Genomic DNA, 19,404 nt, shown 5'->3' on the forward strand with positions numbered 1-19,404 from the left:
GGGATTTGAACTCAGGACCTTCGGAAGAGCAGTCAGTGCTCTAACCACTGAGCCATCTTGCAGCCCACATCTGGTTTTTCTACTTAGTGTCTCTCCCAGGCTGCAATGAAGAAATCCATCAGTGTTGTGGTAAATCTCCAACCCCAGTAAGCCAGTGTAAAAAACACACAACTCAGTTACAATATTTATAAGCTACACGCCTAGATTGGGCAGATCTACCACCACTCTATTCCCCAGCTATGAGATCCCTTGCTACGAGGCTTCTCCAGGCCAAGTGGTTCTGCTCCACCCTCCTTCTACCTCCATCTTCTTCTTCCTCCTTCCCCTCCCCTCCCCCACCCCACTCTCTGGTCCCACCTCTTCCTTCCACTGTCCAATCACAGGCTCTAGCCTTTATTTGACCAGTTAAAATGGGAGAAGGTTCACGTGAAATCACTCCTTGCCCCTCTGGAGGAAGCAGAATTAACATCAGAATACAACACACCGGGGCAACCCACTACAGGCCAAGGTCAGAATGTTTTTCTGAAGGACTGACTGTGGCAAGATCCTTTAGGGCTTTAGGGCCTGGGTCCTACCTGGCTGCTGGCCAGAGGTCACGGTGAGTACTTTACCACCACGGACACTTCTCCCACACGGAAGCTTCAAAAGTGTCCATTGCCAAGAATTTCACTGAAGGCAAGGAGGAACCTTCCTCAGAAAGATGGAAATGTCACACACAGAGAGCTAAGTAATTAAAACACAGTAACTCACATGAGGTCATCATCTCATACAGTTCTTACAACGGTGGGCCACAGACATTACAATCGTTATTTACAGAAAACATGGGTTTCAGAGAAATGAATTAATTGACTCAGGTCAATTAGGAAATAGGATGCAGAGTCAGGTCGCAGAACCCTAAAGCCCACGTCTCTGTCTTACCCGGGACAGCTGAGTCACCATTACACCTTAGTATTTCTATGCCCTCTCCTGTCCAGTTGTCTGCTTACCCCAAGACCAGACACCTGACTTTGCTGATGACAATGGCCTCTTAGTGTGCATTTAGTATTCTAGAACTTTCTTTCCCATCCACTATATGGCCACTTCTTCTTCTTCTTTTTTTTTTTTTTTTTTTTTTTGGTTTTTCAAGACAGGGTTTCTCTGTATAGCCCTGGCTGACCTGGAACTCACTCTGTAGACCAGGCTGGCCTCGAACTCAGAAATCCACCTGCCTCTGCCTCCCGAGAGCTGGGATTAAAGGCATGCGCCACCACGCCCGGCGGCCACTTCTTCTTTAGTATCATATTTATCCTCTCAAGCGCTGGCTCAAAAAAGTGATCTCTATGATTCTTTCTAATCATAGACAAGGTTAGAGCGGGAAGGACCAGCTTCTGGAAGGGACTTCTTCCTCAGTTGTAGGCTGTGGTGTGGTGAGGGGGTAAGGATTCTCAATATGTGACGTGTCAGCCGGGTTGGAAGGTCTTGGTGGAATAAACAGAGACAGGAGGCTCTCTGGAATTGTTTGTGGGAAGAATAACCCCAAGTAGCAGAATTCTCTTCATGGAGTTGAGGGCGCACTGAAGAATCAGAACAGGGCTCACCTCGCAAACCATGTTGGGTTCAGAATTCAGGAATGAAAAAGATCTCCAGCCACTTTGGATGAAGGCTAATAAACGAAATTCACTAGCTGGAATAGAGATGCAACAGTTCTATCTATGGTTTGTTTATTTTTTTTTTTTGAGATGGGGTTCTCTGTGTAGCCTTGGATGTCCTGGACTCACTCTGTAGAGCAAGCTGGCTTTGAACTCAGAGATTCACCTGTTTCTGCCTCCTGTGAGGGGTTAAAGCCATGCACTACCACTACTGGGCTAGTTCTGTCTGTGATCACTTTAGCTTTGACCGTCAGGACTCACGATCCCCCATCCCTCCCATCCCCCACCCCCGAGACTGGTATATTAGGGTCTGGAAAGAACCTGAATCCTGGCTGGCTCCCATATTGTCTAACCAGGGTTATTAACCAAGAGGAGAAAAAGAAGATGATAAAAAGTCCAGGCTGCTTGACTGAGACCCAAATCCTTGGAAAACAACAGTCACAGTGGTGGGACCTCAGAATCTTCTAGAAGCTGATCTTCAGGAAAAAGGAGAGACAGAAGACTGGAGCTGGAAGAAGAGCGTCCGTTGATGGGGTAGAGCAGACAAGAGAGAAAGGGGAAGAGGGACTGGAAGGAAGGAAGAGCCGGCCAGCAATCCGCACATGCGCATGGGGCATGACTTCAAGGCGCAGAGGGGGCGTGAGCCTGAGATCCCAACAGGGCTGCACTGAGAATGACCTGACCACAGTGTTGAGACCGCTGTAGCCTCCATTCGGCCGTTTTTCATGTGGATTAATTTGACGGGAATAAAGTACATTCTAACCTTCTTCAGTAAAGATATTCATTAAAAAAAAAAAAGCTTTAAGATTTCCCATGGTTGCCGTCATCCAACTACCAGAAGGATGGGTTCAGCCCTTCACTGATGCACTCCACTTTGTTAGGGAGGATTCGAATAGGGTATTTCCAGTCTCTGCCATTACGGAGATTAAATCAACACGAGGGAAAGAGGAAATCCCACAACTGAAAACACTAGAGGACTCACGGATACAAAAGGAAAGTTGACAAAACACCAGCACAGTTGCTGTCAGAAATTAAGGTTTAATTGGTCCCGGTTAAGTTCTGGGCTTCGGAACTTTGAAAAAAATTCCACGTGACCCGAAGGAGCAGACAAGCTTGGGATCCACCATGTCCTGAGGCTGGTGGCAGGATGCAGAGGGCAAAACTGGAATGTGAAGAGCAGGCCACCTTAAGTGATGTCAGGTTGATATCTGGGACGTTTAAGCAGCGCTTTCGGTTTCCCTAAGCCGCGAACCCAGAGCCCAGAGCCTGGCTGCCTTTCGCCGCGGAAGAGTTCTCAATGCGCATGCGCAGCCGGGCGGCTCGGCCTCTGGGAGCATGCGCAGTCGTGGCACGTGGGGGGGCTAAGGGGCGGGGCCCGGAGCCTTTGCGGGCCGCGTTCCGGGAAGTTCGGAGTCTCCGGGCGCCGGTAGCTTGCATCCGGCGTTCCCGGGGACGGCACGTGGCTGCCCCGCGTCGGCCCGGGCCGGATCGTGTCGCCCTGGAGCCTCGGGTGTCAGTCGCGGAGGCGGTGTCGTCGTTGACCATCGCGGACGCGTTCGTCGGGGCCTGTGAGGGCCCCGCGCCGCCGCGACCCGCGCTGCCCAGCCGGTTCATCTGCTCCTTCCCCGACTGCAGCGCCAGTTACAACAAAGCCTGGAAGCTAGACGCGCATCTGTGCAAGCACACGGGGGAGGTAACGTGGCCGCCGGTGTGCATGGCGGGGCTTGGCCCGAGCAGGGCAGGCGCTCAGCAGAGACCCAGGTCTAGGACGTCAGGGTTTCCTGCAAGCAACAAGTGTTCACCCTTTTAATTGCAGGCGGGCTTTGATCGGGTACCACGGCTGTGGGTGAGGGTGGTCAGGAAAAGCCTTCCTGTTTGACCCTTCCCCCTGGCTCCTCTATTTGGTGCACCCTGGTCTCTCTCTTGACAGACTTACCATCCCTCCGCCGTCCCTCATGACATCCTTTGTGACTTTGGCCCCCTTTCTCTTGGACCATTCTATTCCCACATTTTGGCCTTTCTTTGTCCCTGTGTCGGAGTCAGAGCTTGCTTTCTAGACCAGAATGCTGCACTTTATAGTTGGATACTTAAAGTTGTGGTTTATCATCATCATTTTTTTTTTTTTTTTTTTTTGTGACGGGGTTTCTCTGTGTAACCCCGGCTGTCCTAGAACTCACTCTGTAGACCTGACTGGCTTTGAACTCAGAGATCCACTTGCCTCTGCCTCCAAAGGGCTAGTATTAAAAGGCGTGCACCACCACACTTGGCTTTGAAGTTGTGTTTATTGTCCCAAACTCGACAATGATTTGATTAGTGCCGGTTCTTTGACGCTGTGCTGAGCGGCGCGGCTCACTTGTGTCTTCCTGTCCACTGTCCACTGGCTGTCCAGTACTGTGATTGGAGTCTTGATGCCACCTTCCTGGATTTCAGATAATTTCCGTAGTTGGGAAACACCCAACTGGATGTTAGGATATGATAGAGCTTTACTATAGATTCACAACAACATCCCCTCCCCCACCCACCTCCAGGGTCCCACTTGGCGATTGCAGTTGGGGCTGGGAGCGGTTTCCTTAGGTTGCCTTTGCACCTGTGGGCTTTTTCAGCTGTGACACATTTTCCTGTCTCCGTGCCTGCTATCTCTTAGTATGGACACAGGTCACCTGTGATGAGACACAACCTGCTCCTTCCTCTGCCTCTTCTCTTTGCTGTAAAATGATGCTGTGGCAGAGAGTTGGGCAGACAGGCTGGGCTCAAGTCCATCTTGGAAAGGGGCTTGCTGGGGAAGCCAGCACCCCACAGGAGCAGGCTAACCTGCCTATCAGATGCTGGACATCCATAGAACAATAGTCTGTGTGCCACGGTGACTTGTGGGAAGATGGGGGGGAGGTGTTTGGTGTGGAACTTAGTGCTGCAGAATTAAGTCAAGCCCGAGTGTGGCAGGCACCTTTCTGAGTGGACACGTCCCTGGAGGGAGGTCTGAGGTGTTGCCTGCCACAAGTCAGACTTTTAACAGCACAGAGCTGAGGAGATGGCTCAGTGAGGGGGGTACTTGCAGCCAGACCTGGGGACCTTACAGGGTAGAAGGAAAGAAGTCACTCTGAGAAGATGTCCTCTGACCTCCACATGTATGCAGTGGTACAAACATGTCCCCCTTCCCCAATAGAAATAGTTTTTGAAAATGTAAAAACTTTCTTTCCTCCCCCCTTTCTTTCTGCTAGAGGCCATTTGTTTGTGATTATGAGGGCTGTGGCAAGGCATTCATCAGAGATTACCATCTGAGCCGGCACGTCCTGATTCACACCGGGGAAAAGCCGTTTGTGTGAGTAGGGGGCTGGCCAGGCAAGGCCACTGGAGTAGGTTATAGTTGGCACGTAGTGACTATATAACTGCTGGCAGGGTGACTGCTGATTCTTAGGATGAAGAATAGAGGGCGGGCTGGTGAAATGGCTTAGCGGGTAAAAGTACTTGCCACCACACATGATGACCTGAGTCTGATCCTCAGAAGTGTTGTCTGTGGCTCAGACTGGCTTCCTTTCCTGTTAGGAGCGAGCAGGTGACTTTATGACAGTGGTAGTTTTGTGCTCAGATGATATGAAGTCCCATGTCCCTGTGTCATGGAATGGCTTCTGCTGCTCTCTTTTTATCGTCCCCTGTGTGCTTGGTACTTGTGGAGACCAGAAGAGCGCGTCTGATCCCCTGGAACTAGAGTTAAAGATGATGACAGGGCACCTTGTAGGTGCCAGGAACTCATCCTGGGTCCTTTCCAAGAGCAGCCAGTGCTGTTAACCATTGAGCCATCTCTCCAGCTCCCTAAAATGTCCCTCGCCGTGGTGGTATGTTTTGGGTCATACAATCTCTAATCTCTTGTAGTTGTGAAGATGATGGCTGTAATCAGAAATTTAACACAAAATCAAACTTGAAGAAACACATAGAACGCAAACATGGAAATCCACAAAAACAGTATGTAGTGAGTATGACTTTAGATGTTTCAACCTTCTGTTTTTACATTTGCTACCAAAGTTGAGTTTTTGTGAACCAGATTTTCTTTTTCTTTTCTTTTTTTTTTTTTTTTGAGACAGGGTTTCTCTGTTTAGCCCTGGCTGTCCTGGAACTCAATCTGTAGACCAGGCTGGCCTCGAACTCAGAAATCCGCCTGCCTCTGCCTCCTAAGTGCTGGGATTAAAGGCATGCGCCACCATGCCCGGCTCAGATTTTCTCTTGATGGATATGTAAAGTCCAGCATTGGCTGTCCCCATTCTTCAAGTTGTCATTTTGCAAACTGACTTAGGGCACATTCACGGGACTGGTTGGTGACCGACCTGGCACAAGCGCTTTTTGCTTTTCTGAATGTCGCTGCCCTTTATGCTTGTTGAGATGAAGGATTTTCATGGAGACTGAGTGGGTGAAAGTTTAAATGCTCCGAGACACTTAGGTCCATAGAGACTTTATTGTTTAGTTACAAAAGGTTTTATGTTTTACGTGCAGGCGTTTTGCCTGCATCTGTATCTATATACCGTATGCGTGCTCGGGGCCTGTGGAGGTCAGAAGGAGGTGTCAGGTCCGGTGGAACTGGAGTTAGAGATGGTTGTGAGCCACCACATCGGTTCTGCAATCCAAACCTGGGACAGAGAAGCCAGTGTCCCTAACCATTGAGCAACCGCTCCAGCCCTTAGTAGGACTTCAGCAACTGTTGATCCCTCTGCCTGTACTAAACTGTGCATTTATTTTTTAACAGTGCAATTTCGAAGGTTGCAAGAAGGCCTTTAAGAAGCACCAGCAGCTGAGAACCCATCAGTGCCAGCACACCAGCGAGCCGCTCTTCAGGTCGGCGCTTTGCCAGCGCTCTGGGATTCAGAGTGGAACGCAAAGATCAGGATCGCGCGGAAGGCTCTGTGTCATGAGGGCTTTTTTTTTTGTCTTACTCTAGAACAGAAGTAATGGGCCCTGCTTGTTTGAGGGAGTCCTAAGTATTCAGAAGGACAAAGAGGAGGTGGGCAGGGGTGCCAGGGAGCCGGCCTGCCTCCTGGGGCAGTGTCTCCCTGCACAGTCAGGCTGATGAGGCCTTGCCCCTGGTTCCCATAGGCTGCCCTTTGCACTGGTGCACCCAGTGCCTGGGGCTCTGCACCGACTGCTGTACATTCTCATGTGTTTCTGGTGCTGGTCCCCAGCCCCTGTGCTTTGTTGTCGTCTGACCGTATGCAACATATTTGGCAGACCCCAGACAACAGCTCTGTATCTGGTCCAAGTGCAAACCAAGTCAGACAGCCTCTTGTAGTTGCTTCTGTAGCCACGAGACGGGATATTTCCAGAATCCAGAGAACTTTGATAACACAAACAAAAGATGTGACTTTGTCTCAGAATGGCTTGTTTGGCTCCGAAGCTGGCCAAGTCACTTGTGTTTGTATTTGGGACTGTACTTAATCTTTGTTTTGGGTGACAGGTTTGGTGTGGGAAGACATGGGCTTTGGTGGGGAGAGAGGGATCTCAGAATTGTCCATGGAAAGGCCCTGGTGGCTGATGCTTCGCCTGCTACCCTCCCAGGTGTACCCACGAGGGATGCGGGAAGCACTTTGCCTCGCCCAGCAGGCTGAAGCGGCATGGGAAGGTTCACGAGGGTACGTAGACTGGGACAGTGCTGGCAGCGAGGAGCACGCCACCGGCAGGGTGGGCTGGGTCTGCTCTGTGGTCACACTGAGTAGGCAAAGCTGTTTGACAAGCAAGTGCCTGTTGTGTTATTTGAGTGTTGGCCTCTTATCCCGAGTGCTGTGTGTTCTGCCACAGTCCTCTTTGCCATGTCCACCGGTGCTGTACGGTTCCTGTGCACCTGGTTGTGTGCCACTCAAGTGTGCAAAAATCTGGCTGGTGGGAGCTTTCAGAGCAGGGATCACTGGAGTCCGCTCCATTGCACCCAGCAAGAGCAGCATACTTCAGAGAGAAGAGCGCACTTGGCCAAGAATGGCTGTCATCAAGGATTTATTTCCCTGGGCATCCAGCAGGCAGTGGATAACTTGTTTTGTTTTTGTTTTTGTTTTGAACAGGCTACCTGTGTCAAAAGGGATGCTCTTTTATGGGAAAAACATGGACAGAGCTTCTGAAACACATGAGAGAAGCTCATAAAGGTAAGGTAGACAGGAGCTGTGGAAGCGCATCGGTCTGGGGAGCGCAGGGTGTGTGCTCTGAGCCTGGGGAGTGCACCGGTGTGCTCTGAGAGAGATGCACTTGTGCTGTAAAGGAAGGGGGTTCTTTATCAAGTTCAGGGTAGGTGCTGGCTTGGGCTGCGAAAGGGGAGGGAACCCTGCAGGCCTCAGAACTGGTGCTGCTGTGCTCGGGCTTTCGTGAGGCCCTGCAGGACTTGGCAGATGCTGCTGGCTATGTCAGAGGATAAAGGTGGATGCCATAAGGGCATAATTCCTCGTGCTCAGTTATCACGCCGAGGACGCCTGCTCCTTGACAGATGAGGACTCAGGACGTTGGGAGCCATGAGTGAACTTGAGGGATTCGAAGCCAGCACAGCAGTGAGACAAGCTGACATTTCCCCTGAAGTCCCCGGTTTGTGTGAAGTCACAGGACCAGACGTGTTATTCATGGGACGTTGGTTACACATGTGTATCTCTCCTCCCAGAGGACGTAACCTGCACCGTATGTCAGAGGACGTTCAAGCGCAGAGATTACCTTAAGCAGCACATGAAGACTCACGCCCCGGAAAGGGATGTGTACCGCTGTCCGCGGCAAGGCTGTGGAAGGACCTACACAACCGTGTTCAACCTGCAGAGCCACATTCTCTCCTTCCACGAGGAAAAGCGCCCATTTGCGTGTGAGCACGCCGGCTGTGGCAAGACGTTTGCAATGAAAGTGAGTGTCTCCCACTCTAGGCTTGTGTGTTCATGTCCAGCTCTAGGCTTGTGTGTTCATGTCCCGCTCTAGGCTTGTGTGTTCATGTCCAGCTCTCGACTTGTGTGTTCATGTCCAGCTCTAGGCTTGTGTGTTCATGTCCTGCTCTAGGCTTGTGTGTTCATGTCCCGCTCTAGGCTTGTGTGTTCATGTCCCGCTCTAGGCTTGTGTGTTCATGTCCAGCTCTAGGCTTGTGTGTTCATGTCCGGCCTGCAGATCCTCCAGGATGACAAGACCAGTTCTCAGTGAGGGTGGGGACCTTATCAGAAATGCAGGCGCCCTGGGGTTGGGAGGCTAAACAGGCCTATTTTAACAAGCACTCTAGGGCAGTGGTTCTCAACCTTCCTAATACTGGGACCCAATGATAGTTCTTCATGTTGTGGGGACCCCCAGCCATAAAATTTAGTTGCTACTTCGTAACTATAGTTTTGCTACTGGTATGGATTGTAAATATATTCAGGATATCTGGTTTGTGACCCCTGAGGAGTCACGTCCAGCAGGTTGAGAACCACTCCTGGGGGATTCTAGCCATGCTGAGTGGGAGAGCCCGGGGCCTGTATTTCTACTTAGCGGATGTTCTGAGGTGATTAGAGGCTTCCGACCACCGCCTAGGGTCTGGGAAAAGAGGTGGGTAGCACAGATACGCAGCCTCTAGACCCTGGAATCTTGGCATGATTCACGGAGCAGGTGGGAGCATGGTTCCTAGTGGGGAACCGAACAGTTGGTACAAGCCTAGCTGGTGTCTAAAGAGCTCTTACTGTGAATTACAAAGTCACTGACCAGCCCACAGCACAGCAAAGGTGCTGTGGTCACCACTGTCGTCACAGCCATCAGGGCAGAGGTCAGATTTCCCCCTGGCACTTAGGAACGCAGCTGAGGTAGCTTCAGTTACCCCAGCATAAGCCTCGATGCTCAAGCATAGCCGGCTTTCCCTTCTCAGGAGGACTGGGATGGAGTAAACTCCACGTGAGTCAGCGGGTTGACAGTCACCCTGCTAAGGAGTCGGCTGGGGGAACGTCAAATTCACTACACAACAGAAAGGCAGCTGGTAGTTTATTATTGCACACTGTACAGACACCAAGAGTTTTTACTGGAGCTGGAGTCGAGGTGCTGGGAACCGAACCCATGTCCTCCTCAAGAGCAGCGAATGCTGTAAGCACTGAGCCACCTCTGCAGGCCCAGGTCAAGCTCTCTTCTTTCCCTTGCACTGTAGCAGAGTCTCATGAGGCACAGTGTCGTGCACGATCCCGACAAGAAGAGGATGAAGCTCAAAGTAAGTGACAGCTGTGGGGGCCAGCACTTGGCTGTAAAGCCTGCTTGGTGTCTGTCCATCCACCCACCCCATCCTGTGTGTCTGCTTGTTGAGGGTGTGATTCCCATCAGGGGCTCGTCTGTTGAAGTGGATCCCCGTTGTGTAACGGGTAACTCAGTTGTCTTTTCCTCACTCCCAAAGGTAAGAAGAGCACCTCGGGAGAGACGCAGCTTGGCCTCTCGCCTCAGTGGGTACTTCCCTCCTAAGAGGAAACAAGAGCCCGACTGTTCCTTGCCCAACACCAGCACAGAGTCCAGCAGCAGCCCAGAGGACCAGCTGCCCCCGCCAGCTGCCTTACTCACTGTCTGCTAGGCGGGGAGACTTCAGGGCGGCCAGCAGAGGCTCCTGGAGAAGCCCGCACTTTCCTATTAAAGTCACTGACACACAACATCCGACTCGTGGCTGTTTCCGTCGTCTTTGCTCAGAGTGTCTCTTCTCTGGCTCTCTTGGGATTCTCTGTACGCCTTCTCTTCCTTCTTGCTCAAATGACGAAGCACACACATGGAAGCAGTCCCTCCTCTAATGGTTTTTGGTCTGCTTGAGAAGGTTGCTATTCCAGGCATAGTCTGGAGAATCTGATTAAATATCTCCTCCTACAAAGGACAACAGTGCACGATTAATTTGAACCAGGTATCTCTGATGCTGTGGTGACATTTGAGCATGCCCATGACAGGACTCTCAGAGCTGCTGTGACAAGCTGGTCTGGTCCTACATCTTCCTGTGTGACTGACATCCACACGGGGACTCCATGCTCACCTAACACTTGGTCTCCACTCTGTCCCAGCACTGAGGGGGTCTATACACCCAAGCATCCCCAGAATCAAACACTGGGTCTGGGGCTTGGTAAAGTGCCTTTCTTGTTCTGAGGGGAGGGAGGCAGATCCCACCTGGACTCCCAAAAGCCTGGACTGGTTGAGCTGTGCCCTGCACGGACGTGATGTAAACAGCTGAGGTTGGAACCCGCTGTACCAGTCCTGCCTTCGGTGGTGAGTGAGCCAGGTCTAAACACCATCGGCATGGAAACTCCAAGGATTCTCACTAGGAAGGCTCTCTAGGTGGATGCAAGAGAGCCCTGTGAACTATCTACCTTTGCTATTTTAACTGCTAGCCATCCAGCAGGTCTTAGAATAACATACAGCTTTTCTATTGCTCTTTTAAAGAAAATTCGAATGGGTGTTCTGCCTGCGCTTATGTATGTGTACCTCATGTGCAGTGCCTGCAGGGTCCAGATGTCAGATTCCCCTGACACTGGAGTTATAGACAGTTGTGAGCTGCCATGTGTATGCTGGGACCTGAACCTGGGTCCTTGGTAAGAGTGGTCAGTGCTCTAACCACTGAGCAATCTCTAGCCCCAGAGCAGTTCGCATGTGGCAAATCTAATGGAAAACATACTAGACCCAGTTTGATACTAGGAAGCTGGGGTGTTGTGTGTAGTAGTAGTCTTTCCAGTTTTTCTGCAGTTTTCTTCTTGCATCAGCAAATCTGCCCTGTGGGTGCTCTCACTCACCATCTCATCCTCTGACTGTTCTGCATCTTTCCTCCTCTTTATCGTGACTTGAACGTGGTATTTTTTCTCAATCCACTGCTGAATCTGTTTACTCTTGGTTTCCAAATCATGCTGTCCAATATTTGAAGAGAAAACGAGCTCCTTCATCAGAGTTGGTCCTGGTTGGGGACAATGACGTTGAGTGCTCTTTGGTCTGTTTCCTACCCTCGTTTGAAACCTGAACTTCCGCCCACAGATGGTGAGATCTGAAGCCTGACAGGCCACCGCAGCCCTCCGCTCACTTTCACCCCAGGGACTGACCATCAGCTGTTTTCTTTTTAAATTGGGGAGACAGGCATAAAGGCTTGTTTTTAACTTGCTAAATAATATTTAAGACTTGCTATGGTTGTGGGTGTGCTTGTGAGTGCAGCCTTGGGTGGGGGTGGGGTCAGGACAACCCTGAGTGTTGGTTCTCACCTTCAACCCCCACCCCCCACATCTCCTCAAAGGACCAGGCTTGCAGCACCCACACTGGCTGCTGAGCCTGGCTCTTCCTTGTGTTCTGGGGCTTCAAACTCACACTTGTGCACTGGCACTGGGATCCATAACCATCCCCCAGACCCTGTGTTAGAGCTATACATCTGAGACAATGGGGCACAAGTAGGCAACTCACAGAAGTGTCACTGTGACAGTACTGAGAACACAGGCAGCTTGGTCCGTTTAGGTTCATAGAGCCCAGAGTTGTTCATAAGGAGTGAGCAACTGGGAAACGGCCCATGCCATGGAGATAGATTAACAGGTTAGACCCACTCCTATTAGTTATCATGATAATTATAGTAATTTACCCATAGCTATCCTATAAACATGGGTAGATCACAATGCTTTAAAATAAAAAACAAGCAATCTGCATACGGTTTCTGAACATCTGTCACATTAACATTGGCTGAAGTCCATGAGAGTGCACAGGAACATCTGGGAGTGGGGTGGGGGACTTCACCTTTCCGTCAATGTTCAGACTTTAAATCTGAATGGCAGCTTGCTGACTGATTTAGGATGCTAGGTAACTACTGTTTACTACCTTTTCTTATAGGCCTTTAGGGTGAAAATGTTCTTAGCACCCCCCTGCTTCCCACCAGTTGGCCCTGGGTCTCCATCAGAATGAGGTAAAAGCTCCCAGATATTAGCCCTCCAGGGTCTCCAGTCTTCTCAGCGTTTCCTGGCTGTGCCATGGATGGTTTTACACCCTTATCCCCTGCTTAGTTTCCTCCGAAAGCCTTTTTCCTGGTCAGCATTCCTGTCATGTTCTCTTTCCTCATAGCACACGGCCTCGTACCGTGAGGCTCGCCCCAACCCTGGTCACACCATGGAGCAGCCTTCCACAACTGGGAGCCACCAAAACCCAACCCATCTTAGTACCCAGTTCCTGGCCTCTGAGTGGCTTCCGTGACACGTGCCACTGGGAAGGGGACTGGCCGTGCACAGAGGCAAGAGGTGCTCTGATTTACAAGGTGCTTAGAAAGCAGAGCGACAGGACGAGGGTTAGATCTGGTGGACATCTCTCCATCACTCCACTGCAGTTCCCATGGGCCATGCAGAAGCAGTGGCTCTCACCCTTCCTAAAGCTGTGAACCTTGAACACAGGTCCTCATGTGGTGGTGCCCCCCCCACCTAAAATTATTTTGTTGCTACCTCGTAACTGTAATTCTGCTACTGTTATGAATCAAACTGTAAATATCTGGCACACCATCCTGTGAAAGGGTCATCCGCCCCGCAGCGGGTTCGAAACCCACAGGCTGAGATCAAGTCGCAAACTCACCAGAGCACCTACCAGTTTTGGGTTTGGCCTTTTCCTGTTCCCGGAGCTTTAGCCGCTCCTGGTGGATCTGCGCTCCGGTCATGAGCTGGTACTCGGGTGGCTCTGAGCTGGTGTTCCTTTGCACCAGCCTCAGGTCCTGCTTGTCCATGAGTCTGATCACATCTGCTCGATGCATCATCCCCAGGTCCATGCCCTTCTCATCCAGAACGCGGATGACTCGCTCACTAATCTTCCGGCCGGTGTTAGAAAAAGCATCCCTTCTTTTCTGTTTCCTCTCACCCTGGGAGTCTCCAGCAGTACTAAAACCTTTTGCAGAAATCAGGTACAACAGCTTTGGGGTGGACGCAGTCAGGGACAGCTGTGTTGGGTCTGGCTTCACAGCGTGTCTTTGGAAACATCTTCCAATTAAGTTATGGTCAAGCTTTGTAGTTTGTAGCATCAACCTCGTCAGAAGAACAGCCATCCTGACAAAGTAATGGAGAAGGTTTATCACAACACACTCGCTGATGCCGATGGTCTGCTGGGATGCAGCTGAGGGCGGCACCGATGAGTCTGAGGAGCCTTACAGCACTCAGACCACCAGATCCACGTGCAGGAAGGTGACACAGACATGGATCCTTGGCTGGCACCGTCCCTAGCAGCTGGCGATCAGACTGAGCAGTTGGCTGGCATGCTACTGCAGTCTCTTTTTCTTCCACATTCATGACATCTATTTACTCCTAGATCCTATAGCGCCAGCTCCAAAAGCTAAGCTCATCTGGGGGTTTGTTTGCGAGGATGCAGTAGAAATGCCATTTCAGGGGCTGCAGAGATGGCTCAGAGGTTAAGAGTCCTCTGCTCTTCCAGAGGGTTAGAGTCCCAGCACCCACATGGTGTCCACAAAGTTCCAAGGGATCTGACATGCTCTCCTAGCCTCTGAGGGGACTGCACGCATGCGGTGCACAGATATAATACACGCATGGGGTAAGCACTTGTAAAATGTAAGAAATAAAACAATTGAGTGATACGTGGACTGTTAACAAAACGCTTCTTTACCACAACAAAACAATAAAAAGTGTTTCTCTCGTTTCTCACTGTGCTTCTTGTCCACACCTTTAATCCCAGCACTCTGAAAAGGCAGGGATGGAGGGAACTCTGTGAGTTCCAGGCCAGCCTGGTCTACAGAGTGAGTCTTATCTCTGATGAAAAAAAAACCCCACAAATTCATAATTATTATTTACTGTTCAGAATTCTTTAATTTGGGGCCTCAGGATTTGGGTCTGTGGTAGAGAGTCTGCCTAACGTACAAGGCCCTTGGTTTAATCCTCAGAGCAACAGTCTTGGAAAATTTTTCTGTAGAAGACAGTGGGACCATCAGCATGTGTTGAGTCTGGTTTCCTCTTCTAGTCACAGCCAGGTCCAAAGTGGACAGCAAGCCACCAGCAGCCACCATGGTGCCTGATCTTCTGTCTCATGACTGAAGGCCAGCCCTGAGCGACAGTGCCTCCTATGTCAGATACCTGGTCTCCAGGTCTCCCCGGGATAGGATAGTTTTGTTTGGTGGCGATACTTCATTTACAGTTTGGCAGCATGAAGGGGCTCCCTCCAGCCAGTTGGATAATTTAAACATTAAGGAAAATGGCTGTGATTCCCTTTCACACGCCGAATATGCAAACATCTATTAGGACGATAATTGCCACTGTGTGTCACTGTCACACCCTGGCTCCATGGAAAACTGGTAAATTGGTAATTAAAGGGCTGAGCGTTTACTCTGTCTTTTTAGGAAAAGCTGTGCCCATCTCTGTCGCTGAGGAAGAGCTCTCCTTCCTAGCCTGGAGATGATGGTTATGATAATAATAACCACCACCATCACCATTTTGGAACCCATGAAAATGGCTCATTTAGTCAATAATCAAACACCTTCAGGTACAAGGCTGATGCCAGAGGGTCACCCACACATTGCGTCCTGATTAAATATGTATGAGCACTTTGCTGAGGAGGAAGCCGGTTGTCACCGCCATGGTCAACGGTTAGAGTGGCATTGCCACCAGAGAAAAAGCATGACACCCTAGGCATGCCTCCTGATTCAAAGCTGCTGCAAATACGCAGAGCTTTCTACAACACAGCCTCGCCCTGACATAATCCAAACTGGCCCGCCTCTCTGCCCAGCTTCCAGAACAAGGCTGGACCCAGAGAGGAATGACCTGGAGGACGCCACAGGGAAGGCATCTCACAAACAACAGACTCTGAGACAACACACTAGCTTGGTGAGGATGAAAAGGGAAGATGGGCTGGCTTTGAACAAAAAAGCTTGGGAAATTACAAAATGTAATGTTTGAGGAAAATCCTCTGAGAGACACACTGGGGAAATAGGAATGCAGATTAGGTATTGGGAACTTGCAAAAAGTACCATCAGCTTTCTCAGTGTGAGAATAAAACTCTCGGGAGACAAGCCCTGACGTATTTAGGATCACAACACGTGTCCTTCTGAAATGGCCCAGCTGGAAATAGGAGTTAGAAAGCGTGATTATGGCGACATTTACTGAATCGGAACATGGGTGTTGGTTAGCTCATCTCTCCAGTCTTTGCTTTGTTCAAGTGATTTTTGTAATTGAAGTGTAAAGAAAACAAAGAAACAGGAATTGATGCCGGAAGAAGTAGCTCAGTGGTCATGTCACTGCGATGAATCCAGCCTGCATTGTCCATGTGCCATCCTACTGAACTGCACGGCCATGCGCTGGCTTTGCGCATTATCCTGGCTGCTGCTCTGTCAACCTCACACAAGCTAGAGCCACCAGGCAAGTGTGTGGAGCGTTCTCCTGAGTAATGACTAATGTCGTAGGAGATCCAACCCCCGTGGGCACTACCCTTCCTGGGTGGTGTGAGATAGCAGGCTGAGAGGCCGGGGAGCCAGCCAGTGAGCAGTGTTCCTCCGTGGTCTTGCTTTGGTTTCTGCCTCCAGGTTCCTGCCCCGACTTCCCTCAGTGATGAACTATGATTTGGACCAGCTCGCCCAATCAACCCTTTCCTCTTCAAGTAGCCTGCTTTTCGGTTATGGTGGTTCTCGCAGCAATAGAAGGCAAACCGGGGTACGCATATTAATATGCACCTACACACATACACACGCATATTAATATGTACCTACACACATACATACGATTAGCTTCACAGCCTGCATGTAAAGGAACCGCAAATAAGGATTCTACAAATGTAAAATTCTCAAGACTTCTGTAACACTAACGTACTTATTTCTCTATTTACTTTTGGTCACACCAAAATCTCCAAGGTCTCTCACTGTCTCAAATGGCGATCAGTGTCAAGTACAGCTCACACACGCTTTGATAATTCTCAGTTAAGGTTATTTGCAAACAAGAGGCCCGTCAGCATCACGTGGAGATGCTTTCAGCATACAGACGCCCTCTCTGCTTTTCTGTGATGTGTCACTGAACCGGGACATTGAGTTGGGTCTCCTTTGCTTCCCCTGCTAGAGGTGGACGTGAGGCTGAGCAGACCAGCATCAAATAAAGATGCTGAGCGGAAGACAGCTGGGAATAAGCAGGACTCCTCCTTTAGCCACGATACTGTGGAAGCCACGTTTCTCAGTTACTTTAAGTGCATGCATTTATAGTATGAGATGTGTGTTTCTGATTGACGACTGGCTACTCAGACCCTACGGAAGTCATGCTGTGCCACCCAGACCTGCTTGAAAGCCAGCAGCTGACTCCACACTGAGGAAACACCCCACACAGAGGAGCATGGGCACCTCTGGGAAACTATGAGCAATTCTCCCAGAACCATGAGCAACAGAATGCCAACTCAATTATGTCAAAGGGACATGAGAACAAGTAATTCTAGTGTTTGATATCCAGTAAGGAACTGAAATGATTTAAATATTGTGCCATAAACTGAGAGACTATGAGGGACATCTATCCCTACTCGGTGTGTGTTTGGGTTGTACTGTCTATATGCATTTATGAAGACTTATTTTATGCCTTATTTATGTGTATGCATCTGCCTGTGTGTCTGCACACATGCAAGTGGATGCCCAGGTAGGCCAGAAGGCGTCGTATTGAAATGGAAATGACAGGCCATTGTGAGCCACCCGATATGGGTACTGGGGACCAAATCTGGTCCTCTGTAGAGCTATACACCTCTTAACCTCTGAGCCATCTCTCCAGCCCACTTACATTTTCACGTTTATCTTCTGTAATTTTTAGTAACTACTATATACACAGTTACTCACAGAGACTTTCCTCAGGCCTCTTCCGGATCTGTACCCAAGACACCTCAATACAGATTTAAGGCCCCAGTAGATTATCAACTACAACTTTTTATGGTTCCCACAGTCTTCTGCTCTTAAAACTTTTAATACAGCCGGGCAGTGGTGGCACACGCCTTTAATCCCAGCACTTGGGAGGCAGAGGAAGGTAGATTTCTGAGTTCAAGGCCAGCCTGGGCTACACAGAGAAACCCTGTCTCAAAATATAAACAAACAAACAAACAAAACAAAAAACAAAAAAGCTGCCGGGCAGTGGTGGCACATGCCTTTAATCCCAGCACTTGGGAGGCAGAGGCAGGCGGATTTCTGAGTTCAAGGCCAGCCTGGTCTACAGAGTGAGTTCCAGGACAGCCAGGCTACTCAGAGAAACCCTGTCTCAAAAAAAAAAAAAAAAAGCTTTTAATACTTTTCTGCTAACATTCTTCAGTATGAACCCAATTAGAGTATCTCTAAGCTGTAATGTATTACAATGTTTCATTTTTAAAATCGCTACTTGAGTTTCCTAATGCAATATCAACAACAGTAATAATAAATAATGATTTATGGCTTATGATTAGGGCGGGATTTCCAATAATTTCTGAAGTGATCCTAAACACACTAACGCTATTTATCAGTGCAGCCTTCTCAGCACTAAAAATTATGAAACTGTATCAGTCAACTGGGAAAAGCATTGACTGTGCACACAGTCTACACCATCTAATATTAAGCAAAGATTCAGGGCCAGCGAGATAGCTCAGTGGGTAAGGGTGCTTGTGTGTGTGTGTGTGTCTGTCTGTCTGTCTGTCTGTCTGACGCGTCTGGGCACCCATGCCATGGTGCCAGTGTCGAGGTCAAAGGACCACCTTGTGGACTGAGTTTTCTCTTTCCACCTTTAGGTTCCAGGCACTGTACTGTCTACTCTGCTTTGCCTGTTGAGCCACTCTTCAGCCTAATGATACTGCTATCTTTTTCCTTTCCTTCTTTCTGAGACAGGATCTCACTAGGGAGACCAGGCTGGCCTCCAATTCACAGGAGATCAGGAGGCAGGAGGATTTCTATAGGTTTGAGGTCAGCCGGGTCTACATAGTGTGTTTCGGGACAGCCAGAGATACACAGTGAGACCCTGTTGCAAAAACATCAAAAAATTAAAGGGGAAAAAAAAAACCCTCACAAGGGGTCCGCAGCAGACACACCCACCAGGATGTCATGCCCACCAGGATGCCAGTTGTCCTACGCCCCCACCTTGCCCCCAAATCCGTGGAAGGAGCGTGCGTGCGCACACCAACAGCGACACTGGCTGTCGGCAGCTCGGCAACCGGGCTCGACCCCGAAGGCTGGTGCTGCCGCCACCCCACGTCCACGGAGGGCTCACTGCACGGAATGTTCCCAGGACATGTCCTCCCACCTCAGCCCCGTCGCCAAGCCCTCACCTTAGCGTTACCTGGGCCGGGGTAGGCGAGCAGCCAGAACTAGCAGGTCCGAATCCGGACTCCGCCGGAGGCCCGCGCGTCGGCTTCCGTAGCAGGCGGAACTTCCCGAGTCTCTTAAAGGGAGGGTGCCGCTGCGGTCTGCGGGTTCCGCTAGTGGAATAAAGTCCTCCGACAAAAAAAAGAATCGGGCAGCAGGCAGACCTGAGCAGGATGCTGAGGAATTTGCTACTAACCTGCTGCTCCAAAAGCAAAGTGAACGCTAAAATGTGGAGTCCCTGGAACAGTCATTGCATCGCTTCCGCCAGTTACATTAACACCAACTGAATGGTGCCTTCCACAGTGCTCCATGAATGTCTAGACAACTGTTGTGCGGTGTTCCGAGTACTGCCGCCTGCGGATGAGCAGATCTGGTTAGTGGAAGCTCTGGCTGGGTAGCAGGGTGCAAGCCTCGCTCTCAAGATTGCTCTCTTCTGAGAAAAAGTGATGGATTCAGGTTCGAGTGCTGTCAGAACTGGGAGAAATCGGAACAGATCACCCGCATGCGGGATGATTGACTGCGTTGCCCAGGAGTCAGGCAAGAGGATGATCAGAAACTTCAAGCCCC

The 19,404-nt window shown here is 50.1% G+C and overlaps 2 protein-coding genes across 3 annotated transcripts; one reads left to right on the forward strand and one right to left on the reverse strand.

Annotated features, from left to right (window-relative positions):
- The first annotated feature begins 2,931 nt into the window (after positions 1 to 2,931).
- Gtf3a (general transcription factor IIIA) lies at positions 2,932 to 10,161 on the forward strand. The gene is made up of 9 exons (XM_021222695.2): positions 2,932 to 3,321; positions 4,847 to 4,947; positions 5,499 to 5,595; positions 6,364 to 6,452; positions 7,170 to 7,243; positions 7,667 to 7,747; positions 8,251 to 8,480; positions 9,733 to 9,792; positions 9,973 to 10,161. The coding sequence occupies exons 1-9, from the start codon at positions 2,932 to 2,934 to the stop codon at positions 10,141 to 10,143; spliced, it is 1,293 nt and encodes a 430-aa protein (XP_021078354.1). The 3' UTR covers positions 10,144 to 10,161.
- Positions 9,560 to 18,882, reverse strand: Mtif3 (mitochondrial translational initiation factor 3). 2 transcript variants are annotated; one of them, XM_021186784.2, is made up of 4 exons: positions 18,801 to 18,882; positions 13,146 to 13,597; positions 11,339 to 11,496; positions 9,560 to 10,424 (listed from the first exon to the last, which is right to left on the reverse strand). In XM_021186784.2, exons 2-4 carry the CDS (start codon positions 13,594 to 13,596, stop codon positions 10,206 to 10,208), a joined length of 828 nt encoding a protein of 275 aa, XP_021042443.1. In that variant the 5' UTR covers position 13,597; positions 18,801 to 18,882; the 3' UTR covers positions 9,560 to 10,205. The 2 variants fall into 2 exon arrangements, with proteins under 2 accessions (XP_021042443.1, XP_021042444.1); XM_021186785.2 differs by having other exon boundaries at positions 18,812 to 18,876.
- Between the last annotated feature and the right edge of the window lie 522 nt (positions 18,883 to 19,404).

This window comes from Mus pahari, chromosome 23, assembly GCF_900095145.1.
Source record: "Mus pahari chromosome 23, PAHARI_EIJ_v1.1, whole genome shotgun sequence".
NCBI classification, from domain to species: domain Eukaryota; kingdom Metazoa; phylum Chordata; class Mammalia; order Rodentia; family Muridae; genus Mus; species Mus pahari.